Source organism: Erpetoichthys calabaricus, chromosome 1, assembly GCF_900747795.2.
Source record: "Erpetoichthys calabaricus chromosome 1, fErpCal1.3, whole genome shotgun sequence".
NCBI lineage: Eukaryota > Metazoa > Chordata > Cladistia > Polypteriformes > Polypteridae > Erpetoichthys > Erpetoichthys calabaricus.
In genome coordinates this window covers 63,989,130-64,001,222 of record NC_041394.2, presented here as the reverse complement: position 1 = coordinate 64,001,222, position 12,093 = coordinate 63,989,130, and the positions used below count along the sequence as shown (strand labels likewise).

The window sequence follows — 12,093 nt, the reverse complement described above, 5'->3', positions numbered from 1 at the left end:
TTTCACTTATGACACAATATTAATGCACTGATGCTGGCAATTTATTAAGTCTGATTTTGTTTTTTTTTATGAAAACAATTAAAAGTAAATTAACACTTTGTGTAGTCTAATTGTTAAAAATCAAAAAGAAATTAATAAACCAGGTTACCAAGAGTCCCATATGCTATGACGACAGGATATTATGTGGTACATTTTCTATACCCGTTTCTCCAAAACAGTATTGTGAAAACAATTAATTTGTGAATTTAACTCAGTAACTATATAAGAAACAGGGTAACTAATTTAAAAAGATCTGAACTGAAGGCTGGGATTTGTCTGGTTATTTAAACAGCAGCCACAGAGGTACTCCCAAGAAAGAGGTTGAGGTTTACTGCAATTGAACTTTGTGAAATTTAATACAGTCTTATACACTGTATGTAAAAGACTTGGGACAAAACATAAAACTATCACCTTATGAAACATCATGATAAGAATATATTTCCAATATTAAAGTCTTTCATTAAGTAATCATAAAGTGTCTATTCAATTCAAGGCAAAATTAAATGAAATGTTAAGCTTCCAATGCCATCCACCCGTGCACAATTCTGCATACCCAATTGTATGTTCGTCTTGCTCTCTTTTCCAGGCTGTCCTGAAGATGCTCACCCACGCCTCCCTTCTTGCCAAACTCTTCCACAATCAATCTGCTCTGCTCCAGTTCAGAGGCTGAGACAATGGGCTCCAAGGTCCGTAAATACAGCTGTAGTGTTTGTTTCAGAGGTGGAACAGGTTGGATGGGCACTGTACTTAACCATCTTCTCTGCACCTGACAAAAACAAGAAATTACTTTGGGTTAATTAAATAGATTTCTCGCAACAAACATCCACTTCTTTGGGTTTCTCTGCATTTACAACTGGCTGCTAATCCATTAATAGTGCTATTGTATACAAGAAACTGAAAAGGAAAAACATCCAAGAGTTGTGATTTCGGTGACCTTTATACAAAAGCACTTGAAAAGATTAAATATTCCCAGCAGCCTTGAATGGAAAACTGAAAACAACTCAGATTAGATTAGATTAGATTAGATTAGATTAGATTAGATTAGATTAGATTGATAGATAGATAGATAGATAGATACTTTTCTCAAAGACCAATTTAATGTAAAATAACCTAACACATAAGACTTGGGAGGAAATGGCAGACACTGGAAACACCAAGAGCAAGCATGAAGAAAATAAGCAAATTCCATACAAACAATACAGAACCTGTAGTCAAACCAAAATCCCTGGAACTGTGAGGCAACTGCAGCTTCAACCCCCTATTCTGCTGGTTAAAGATGAGTCAGTTTAGGCAAAGACTTCATGTAAAGGAAAAAATCAATGGGCAACTACAATAGGGTAAAACAGGTTTGTCCAAAATGGCATTAAGTAATTTGTAAATTGATTCTGTTTAAACCAAATTACACAGGTATAAATAAGTCATATATCGGAGAGATTCTGTAATGAAGATTCACCCCTTATGGTAGCATTCAAGAAGCAGTATCTAAGGGGTACATTGGTTTTGCCCACTACTGAGACAAACCTGAACACAAATTACAACAGAACAACGTGAAGGAAGTTTGGAGCAAGATGAGGACTACTACTGACTACATGTGGACTGCAAAATCTGCAGAGGAAAGGAACAAGGACAGAGTTAATGAACTGAAGCACTTCTTCAACAGATTTAACTTTCTTGTCAGTTGTGCCCTCCCCTAATGCTGCTAGCCTCCTCTGTGTGCAACCCGAGAAGGTTCCGGAATCCCAACTGCTATCTCTACCCTGTAAAACCTTCCCCTATAATGACATAACATCTGTGGTCTCCAGTCCTCTTCTACTTCCTGTATTTTGAGCAGAGATAGAGACTTCTTATCTTTGCTGGTTCAGATGACAAACTCTGCTTCAAGTACGCTGCAGGGTCGGACTGAATCAGTCCCAGGGTGCTGAAAACATGTGCCAGCCAGCTCCGTGGGTACCTTTGGCACCTGTTCTACCTTTACCTGAGTTTGCAGTAGCTTTCACAGCTGTTTAAAACAAACAAATTGCACTCTAGTGATTCCAAAGATTTCACACTAGGTGCTCTTACTTTATACATCCTGACAACAATTGAGAGGTTGTTCCTGCAACATCTCAGATAAGTGGTTTTAGAATATCTCTGATCCTCAGGCACATACAGGTGTGGAGGATGCTCTGATATACATGCTTCAGAGCTTTTTCCCTCTTGGATAAGGCTGGAACTCATGTCAGAATAATTTTCTTGTACTTTTCCAGTGCCTTTAACACCATTTTGTCTCATCAACCAGGGGAAAAAGATCAAGGCTATTAATCTTGATACCCTCACAATCTCCTGGATCATGGACTACCTGACCAACAGACATCAATTTGTCACGTTCAAAACTGTGTGTCAGAAATGGTGATATGTAATACTAGAATACCTCATGGAACTGTCCTGTCTAACTTCCTGTTTAATCTTTACACAATGGACTTCCAGTACAAAACCAGCACTTACCATCTACAGAAATTCTCAGATGACTACTCCGTCACAGGCTGCAATAATAATGGAAACAAGCCAGAGGACGAGAGGCTTTTGTAGATCTTTGTCCTGTGGTGCACTGACAACCATCTGCAGCTCAACATAAGCAAGACATAAGAGTTGGTGGTACACTTCCAGTGCACCAAAAAGCCTCTCAGACTAGTCACCATTCAGGGAGGAGGATGTGGAAGTGGTGTAGAGTTACAAGTACCTGGCTGTTACATAAACAACAACCTGTACTGGTCTGACAACACAGTGAGGCTGTATAAGAAGGGACAGAGCACACTGTACTTCCTGAGGAGATTTGGGTCTTTATATCTGTGCAACAAGCTGCTGAAGATGTTTTACCCATCCGTAGTATCCAGTGTGTTGTTCTATGCAGTGGTTTTCTAGAAAAGAAGTTATTATTGGCTGTAGAATTCTAATATGTCCGATCGTTTAACTTTTTCGATTCTATGTTGCATCGCTTCTCCATGATCATAAATATACACCTGACCGAACTGTGGTTTCTTCAAAATTAAACTTGTAGCTTTAATTGTTGCAGGACCACAGATTCTCATAGGGTCCAGAATCATGTAAATCTACGTTTTGAGCATTGAATGATGCTTATGCGAACAGATTATTGTAGATTAAGATATTTTGCCTGTAGTGTTTGTGGATTTCACTTTCACCAAACAACAAATCTTAATTCTCACAGATAGGCCTCTTCATTGGGAAGAAACACTACTTTTCCCTGATGGCAATATGAATTAGACGATCTATGAGCCTCCGACTTAAACTTTAAAGCCGAACAATATCTACATACTTCTGTCATATCACCTGTGTCCATGTATTCGATCTCTTTTCACTGTTCTGTTATTTCACCAGGTAATAATTTCCATTTGTTAGTGCTAATACAATCTTTACTATCAGTTTTTTAAGACTTTTGAATTTTAGTTCTTTCATAATCTCTATCCTGATCTGAATGTTTTTGAACCTCTTTACGACGTTCTACTTTGTCTTCTACTCTTTGTCTTTTATTTCCGACCCTGCTTGAACTTGCTAGGTTTTCAATTCCACTTGGTCCGGGCTGATTATTATTTTCCAAATCTGCACTTAGATTATTATTGTTCTTTTTTGAATTCTTTTCTCTCCAACACTTTTGGGCCTCTTTTCGACGCAAAGAAGAAAGGGCAGCTCTTAGTCATTGACGTGTCATTTAGAACGTATAAAATTATTGTCCGTGTACTCATTTTTTCTGTTGATAACCCTTCGTAATGAAATTCTTCAATAGGATTTGGACATAATACGTTGTTGTGATGTGAGATTTTACATATAACTTGATACATATTTTGTATGTCTTTATTTGTAATTTAGGCAAAGCCATGTAATTTAGTGTTACTTTGGTGAGAGGCATTCGTGTTTGCCCCCCCTTTTACAACTGAGTCTCTTTGAATTTTACGACAGAGTTGGGAGAAGGGGGTGCTTGACATGGGTGTTTCTCTGCTAGAGTCTTTCAACCAAACCCCGCAAGGAAGCCAGGTTGCCTAACTGGCAAACTTTAGCTCAACAAATGGTTTTGGGGGATGGCAGGTATTAAGATGTTCTATTTCCCCATTGGTCTGAGGTATGCTTGTTTGGAATTGGGTTGTCTCAGAGGTCTTTAAATACTATGATGCCCTATTGGCTGTAGGGGTTGGCCAGAGAATCTATAAATCTGCTTGTTCAACCACATTCTCTCTCTTTCTTACTAACATCTGAAAGAAGCATCTCTTACTAACCAACATATGATGAAGAAGTATCTCTCTTACCAAACTGATGAAGACCATCACACCATGAACTGAAAGGACAACACAATGGAGACCACAGTTTAGCAGCCATATTGGAACAGGCATACTGCCTGTTCTGAAGAACGCTGAGCACCAATGATGCCTTAACTAGAGACATTTTAAATAACTGCAAGTCTGTGTGCCGCCTGAAACTACACATCACCATTTAATCAGGTTGTATGGTTGCCAATATTCAAATGTACTTTGCATATTGTTACTATTTATGAATATTACCAATAATACATTGTTTTATGTGTAACTTAATTCCTGCTTGTCTTTTTACTACACCTAATTGCCTATAGATATAGAAGGGAAGGTGGGGATAAGTTATATACTATAATACCTTATAAACAGTGGTAAGTCTGTGAGATTAGGCATTTTGACAAAGGCTACTTATTAATAATACAATAGGGGAAAGTAGAGCAACATATTACTCTACCAAGACAAAACATATGTCTTCTTAAATTGGGAACAAAGTGAGAGAAACGTTAAAATTTATAAGAGCTAAGAGAGCACGAACTGTGTCTGTAAAAAGAATTCACACGAATGAGAGGTGAGAATACAGTGTGCGTGGTTGAATATGGTTGAGAGGAGGGTGTGACTTGAAAAAAATCTCATGGCCAAAGTGTTGTCTCGTGGGACTTCACAAAAATTTCTTGAAAAAAGTCTCGTCTCATCCCAGGATTTTTTTTATATAATAGAGAGATGTACTGCTTGATTGTAGTATTTGTCCTGCAAGTCTGTATCTTTGTCTTTCATGTTTCTGCTGCCATGTGTATATAAATTTGTCCTCGAGATTAAAAGTTTACTAATCAAATCTAATTCTCTCATTTAAAATAATTTACTGGGTAACCGATCAAAATGTGTTTTTATTAGCTTGGTGATAACAGTACACATCTGAGAAGATCTATGGGCAATGACACTCTGCAGTAAGGATTATTTAGCAATGAATGAAAAATAAGGCTAAATCTAAATTACTGCTCAAAATCAAGGATTTAAGCCTAGTCATGTTCCATAAAAATACAATGATATATGATAAATATAGATCGCTAACAGTGCATTTCTATTTTAAAAGAACATTTACTGTAATCAGAGAGCAGTAACTTATCACAGGAGCAACAGGAGGAAGGCAGAAAACAATGCTGGAAAGTTTGCCAGTTTATACAGCAAGATACATTCAAGTTCACTGAAACTGTGGTCATTTATATTGGCCCATCAACATAGCAGTAAGTATTTAGATTATTTGGAGGAAACCAGAGTCCAAAGAGAAAACCCCTGAAAACAGGCAGAATATGCACATTACAAACCAGGAATCGAAAGAAGGAACCAGCAGGAGGCTACATTAAATGTTGTGTAACTTACAGTTTAATAAATGACACAATGTTTTTTCAGTTAATGAATAATGTAATATTACACTGATAAACCAGGATTATTAATTACAAGATAAACAAAATACAGCAGTACTGCAGAAAGTCAAATATCTCTGCAGCATTAGATTGTATTGTGTTGGATGGAGCGCAATGTTTCAGATACACTCTATTATACTTAGATTTTTTGGCTTGACATCTTCATTGTATTGTGTACATGCTAGGCTGACCTGGTCAGATTTTACACTAAAAGCTGCCAGGTCCACAGCCTTTCTTCCAGCAAACATAATCTAGTAATGAAAATTTATTAAAGGTCTAATTTTAAGTTATTAGATAACAAATTTAAAAAAAATCAGTGGGTATCTAGGACTAGGTTTACACTACACTAAACTCAAAACAAATAAAAACCCTAAATAATCAACACATTTAATTTGCTTTTACATATTGTCATTGTTTGCTACAGTATTTTAAAAGGCAGTTGTCACTGAAAGCAAAAATAAAAGGATTTGTCATACAGATTATAATAAGGAAGCTTAAAAGCAGTAATATTGGCATCCAAAAAATATTTTATTATACCAGAAGATAAAAGATGTTATACTGGTTCTAATTTTAACAGACCCAGTTTTGTTAAGACCATTTCACATTAGATTTTCAGTCTTAGTCTTCATGTTAATAATTTTAGGAAGACAGTGGCAGTCAGTAGCACACTCCTGTGGACATCATCCACTTAATCTGACATATCCACCGACTCATTCCAGCTAGTCCACGACTTACCCCAGTAAAATTCAGCAGGTTTGATTTTGTCATTAGTTGTAGGGGTAGGCTCTGTGTGCATGAGAGTGGACAACCAATGAATGCTCATAAGAAGATACGGTGTATATAATGCAGTGGAGAGGAATAAAGAACACAGATGTTTTGGGTCTTACAAGCAGTAGATAGGCTTTGCTGTCTGATGTCTTGTGTTTAACATAATGAAGAAAAAGAAAGAAAAAGGGAAGAGAATGTGGGTGAAATCAGCATATATGTTAATCCTTCATACTACATTGGTTTAATCAGGCTACACATTACTGGCTTTCACAAAAATGGAGTGACGGTCAGCATGCAGCTCACTACATTTGATATGCCCAGTGATTTTCATGTAAACGGACATGATCCATCGATGAGTTCAGCTACTAAAGTCAGCAAGTCTGAAATGCCCAATGAGTACAAGTCACATAATGTGACAACGGCTGTAAGCTTTTCTAAACTTTCTTTAAGGGAACAAGAACACAGTTAATGAATTTAACCAGTTCTTCAACAGGTGTAACTCATTCTTGTCAGTAGAGCCCTCCCCCATGCTGCTAGTAAATGCGCACAAGCTGAGAAGGTTCCGGAAATTCCAACTGCCATCTCTACACTGCATGACCTTCCCCCACAATGACATCTGTGGTGTCCAGGAGAGACTGAGGGTTAGATATTGATTGGGCCTCTAAACTACCATTAATGGGACAATGGGAGGCTGACAAACATTCATATGCTGTCTGTACATTAGTTTTCCTTATATTTTTTGCTTTGTTTTTTCTATATACAGGTGAAGGGTTTGGGTCAAAATACATGAAGACAGGGACACCAGCCCAAAATCTTAGAAATCTAAACCTAGTTATTGAGAACAATGAATCACCTAAGAAATACAAGTGAAATATTAGAAAATGTAGAAGGCATCAATTTCAGAATGCTGAAAGAACAAGAAAAAGTTTACTTGAGGTTTTTGAAAATTTATTAAAAATAAAAAAACTGAGAAATCACATGTACATAAGTATTCACAGCCTTTGCTCAATACTTTGTCGATGCACCTTTGGCAGCAATTACAGCCTCAAGTCTTTTTGAATATGATGCCACAAGCTTGGCACACCTATCCTTGGCCAGTTTCGCCCATTCCTCTTTGCAGCACCTCTCAAGCTCCATCAGGTTGGATGGGAAGCATCGGTGCACAGCCATTTTAAGATCTCTCCAGAGATGTTCAATCGGATTCAAGTCTGGGCTCTGGCTGGGCCACTCAAGGACATTCACAGAGTTGTCCTGAAGCCACTCCTTTGATATACAATACAATACAGTTTATTTTTGTATAGCCCAAAATCACACAGGAAGTGCCGCAATGGGCTTTAACAGGCCCTACCTCTTGACAGCCCCCCAGCCTTGACTCTCTAAGAAGACAAGGAAAAGCTCTCAAAAAAAAACCTAGTAGGGAAAAAATGGAAGAAACCTTGGGAAAGGTAGTTCAAAGAGAGACCCCTTTCCAGGTAGGTTAAGCGTGCAGTGGGTGTCAAAAGAAGGGGGTCAATACAATACAATACACAGAACAGAACAAATCCTCAATATAAATTTAAAAATTTTTTTAGAAGTACGGAGCAGAATTTAACAGTAGATGATATCACATAATAAGATTTAGATAATTTTAGACTCCTGGAGACCTCATCCATCAAGCTGTCAATATCTTGGCTGTGTGCTTAGGGTCGTTGTCCTGCTGAAAGATTAACCGTCGCCCCAGTCTGAGGTCAAGAGCACTCTGGAGCAGGTTTGTCTCTGTACATTGCTGCAGTCAACTTTCCCTTTATCCTGACTAGTCTCCCAGTCCCTGCCGCTGGAAAACATCCCCACAGCATGATGCTGCCACCACCATGCTTCACTGTACAGGTGGTATTGGCCTGGTGATTAGCGGTGCCTGGTTTCCTCCAAACGTGACGCCTGGCATTCAAACCAAAGAGTTCAATCTTTGTCTCATCAGACCAGAGAATTTTCTTTCTCATGGTCTGAGAGTCCTTCGGGTGCCTTTTGGCAAACTCCAGGCGGGCTGCCATGTGCCTTTTACTAAGGAGTGGCTTCCGTCTGGCCACTCTACCATACAGGCCTGATTGGTGGATTGCTGCAGAGATGGTTGTCCTTCTGGAAGGTTCTCCACTCTCCACAGAGGACCTCTGGAGCTCTAACAGAGTGACCATCGGGTTCTTGGTCACCTCTCTGACTAAGGCCCTTCTCTCCCGATCGCTCAGTTTAGATGGCTGGCCAGCTCTAGGAAGAGTCCTGGTGGTTTCGAACTTCTTCCACTTACGAATGATGGAGGCCACTGTGCTCATTGGGACCTTCAAAGCAGCAGAAATTTTTCTGTAACCTTCCCCGATTTGTGCCTCGAGACAATCCTGTCTTGGAGGTCTACAAACAATTCCTTTGACTTCATGCTTGGTTTGTGCTCTGACATGAACTGTCAACTGTTTGACCTTATATAGACTGGTGTGTGCCTTTCCAAATCATGTCCAATCAACTGAATTTACCACAGGTAGACTCCAATTAAGCTGCAGAAACATCTCAAGGATGATCAGGGGAAACATGATGCACCTGAGCTCAATTCTGAGCTTCATGGCAAAGGCTGTGAATACTTATGTACATGTGCTTTCTCAATTTTTTTATTTTTAATAAATTTGCAAAAATCTCAAGTAAACTTTTCTCACGTTGTCATTATGGGGCATTGTGTGTAGAATTCTGAAGAAAAAAATGAATTAAATCCATTTTGGAATAAGGCTGTAACATAACAAAATGTGGAAAAAGTAATGCACCGTGAATACTTTCCGGATGCACTGTATATTATTTTGTGTACTATCTGATCAATTTCATGAGTTCTATAGAGGTTGTCTTCCACATATGCCAGGATGCACCGCATTCATTTACTCTGAACATCCTTGTTGTAACATCCTTGCAAGTTTGTACTTTTATTTTTCTTTTAGTACTGTATCCCTTTCAGAAAGGTTGTTCTGTATCTTGTCTTGCATCCTTCTGTTCATGAGAATTATTTAATGCTCTAAGAATACTTCTGTTTTTTTGGTCCAATGCCTCCTGACACACCGGTATGAGAAAACCCCACCATATGGTATACCGTTCAATGTTTCTTCATGTCTAGTTATGCAAGACATCAAGCTTTTTGGGGTTCCCTTCTTTTTTTGGCTCTACATACTTGAAAAATCCTCATTTTAGGACATTTTTGGATCATATTTTGTATAAAAAATTACACACTATAATTTAAGAGTAAACCAATAGGTGTCTTCACCAAAAATGATCAGAAGAACTTGAAAGAACTTGCATGCCACATCAATCAATCCCAAAGGTTCGCCCCCTCCATTACACAAACCTTTGAAAAAATATTGATTGGTAATACAGTATAGATATGATACGTGTAATTTTATGCTGTATTTCGAGGATAACGATCACAAATATGATACTGTTCATATACAATTCTTTACCAGTTGTCCTAGCCCGATGACTGCCACTTCCAGAAGGTTAAAAATGACAAACTTCAAACACAAGAATGTGGGGTATTGTTTTAAACTATTTCAAGGTCAGTGATTACAAATATATTATTTTTGACCCTTTACTAGGGATCTAGCCCTCTATGGACCTCTATCAGAGGGTGAAAAATGGCACCTGTACAATCGTGAATATTTAGACTTTAAAAACCATGCAGTAATAAAATTTCTTATGAACACTTCAGATTAGGACAGCTTATGCAGTTTCACACATTTTTCAACTTTGGATTGATACAGATTTTAGACGCATGTATTTTGTTTTCTTTTATTTTGCAAGGATAGCATATTGCTATTACAAGCACTTTTAGAAGGATTGCCTCTGTGCCCATTATGAGTCCTGATATTTAAGAAACAAAAAGGCTAAGATTCTAATTGCTGAATTGGTTAGCTTTACAGCCTTGGCAATTATTGATTTGCATCTTAAATACTACATATTATACCCGTTTTATTTTACATGCTAAAATATGCAGCACTGTATATAAGTAAAAATGTGAATCGTCTTGTGAAATTACAATTATAGAAAATTATCATACAACATAGTTGTCTTTTGTGCGGTTTGTATATATTTATCCAATATACGTATACATATTGAGTGTGTACAGGTATACAAGGTTTGGGTGCTCCATTTACATGTTTATCTAGGGTAGCCGATATGGAAGACGATGATCCGCTGTGGCAACCCCTAACGGGAGCAGCCGAAAGAAGCAGAAGATGCAGTAATTCTAGAGTCAGTCCTGTATAAATCTAGGCAAAACGTATTAGCGCTTTCCTTAATTTCCACGTTCACATGTTTCTAATACTTTTAATACGCATCTTTTGCAAAAAATACATCTGGAACTGGCTCTACGTTATTTTAACTAGTAACATTTTAACGTGTGTTAAAGTACTATCAACTCAAAAAGTTAACAGATAAAAAAAAATAAAAACCAACAGTTACTGTGGTAAGACCTGGGTCAGACGTTGAGAAATATTCAAATAAGATATTTAAAACCTTTGCACCAACCAAGACAAGTACAGAACCGCACCTTGTCTAGAGCTCAAATACTAAACTATTAAGCAGGACGCACACGCCCCCATTGCGTCAGCACGCCGACGTCAGGCCGCGCACTGTCAGCTCCACTAGGCTAGTCTACGACGTCCAGCGCAGACTCGTACTTTTGTGCAAGGAGATTCCTTGCAATTTAACGGAACAAAAAGAGGAAAGTGACAGAATAGTTAATTGTTCGGAATACGATTTGCAAACGCGATCAGTAATGAGCCGATTTAAATCGGCCAAATGAACAGAAGGAAACGAGGAAAGCTTGAAAAAAGTTGTTGAATTGCAGGGTTTAAAAGTTGGTATACGATGACAAGCACTCACCAGCCTGGCTCCTTCGAATAATCGCAGTTTACTCAACATACTGGTGGAGACGAGCGGCTTTGGGTCCGACAGTAGAAAAATGCGCAGCAGTCTGACAATGTTTTTCTGTACTTTGCAGCTATCGGGCTTCTCCTCTCCCGACTAGCCCATAAAATAGAATAAGAGATGAAATGCAGTCGAGCCCGCCATGCATGACCACAGGCGAGCAAAGTGAGGGATTCGCGTGGAGCGAAGGCCGCCACACAGCTCACAACCCGGTTGTTGTTTGTGGAAGACGCTAACAAGCACTTCCCCTCAACGTGGCGGGTGGGGCCGTCCTCGACTTTCCCACGCCTGTCTCTGTTACGTTCTCATTGTTTGGAGGCTTTACCTGTCAGCTTTACGACACGACCAGCACTGAAGCCATAATCGCGAAGCTTACGTTTGCAAAATGGTAATGCTGGTCTCTGGTGTACAGTAAAATGCTGACAGTACAGTTAATTGTGGGTAATCACACAAAACTTTTGTCAGCAGGGGAGAAATAACTTAGTACGTGACTGGCTACACGCCGTCCGCGCTCTTGTGCTTCACATCTCGTCCGCTATGTAACAAATAGATGCCAAATTCAAGGAGAAAGATCCCGTACTCAGGATTAAAGATGACGCACTGGAAAACATTAGAAACTCGTCTTAAAATTA

General features: G+C 38.7%; 1 protein-coding gene across 1 annotated transcript in view; it reads right to left on the bottom strand.

Moving 5' to 3' along the window:
* The window catches only part of LOC114651089 (carnitine O-acetyltransferase-like), a 55,786-nt gene extending 44,014 nt beyond the window's left edge, over positions 1-11,772 (bottom strand). Inside the window, exons 1-2 of the mRNA XM_028801051.2 lie at positions 11,417-11,772; positions 593-805 (exon numbers count right to left, since the gene is read on the bottom strand). Of these exons, the coding sequence (XP_028656884.1) occupies positions 593-805; positions 11,417-11,455 (252 nt within the window). The 5' untranslated portion in view covers positions 11,456-11,772. The remainder of the gene's footprint in view (positions 1-592; positions 806-11,416) is intronic.
* Positions 11,773-12,093: the final 321 nt, after the last annotated feature.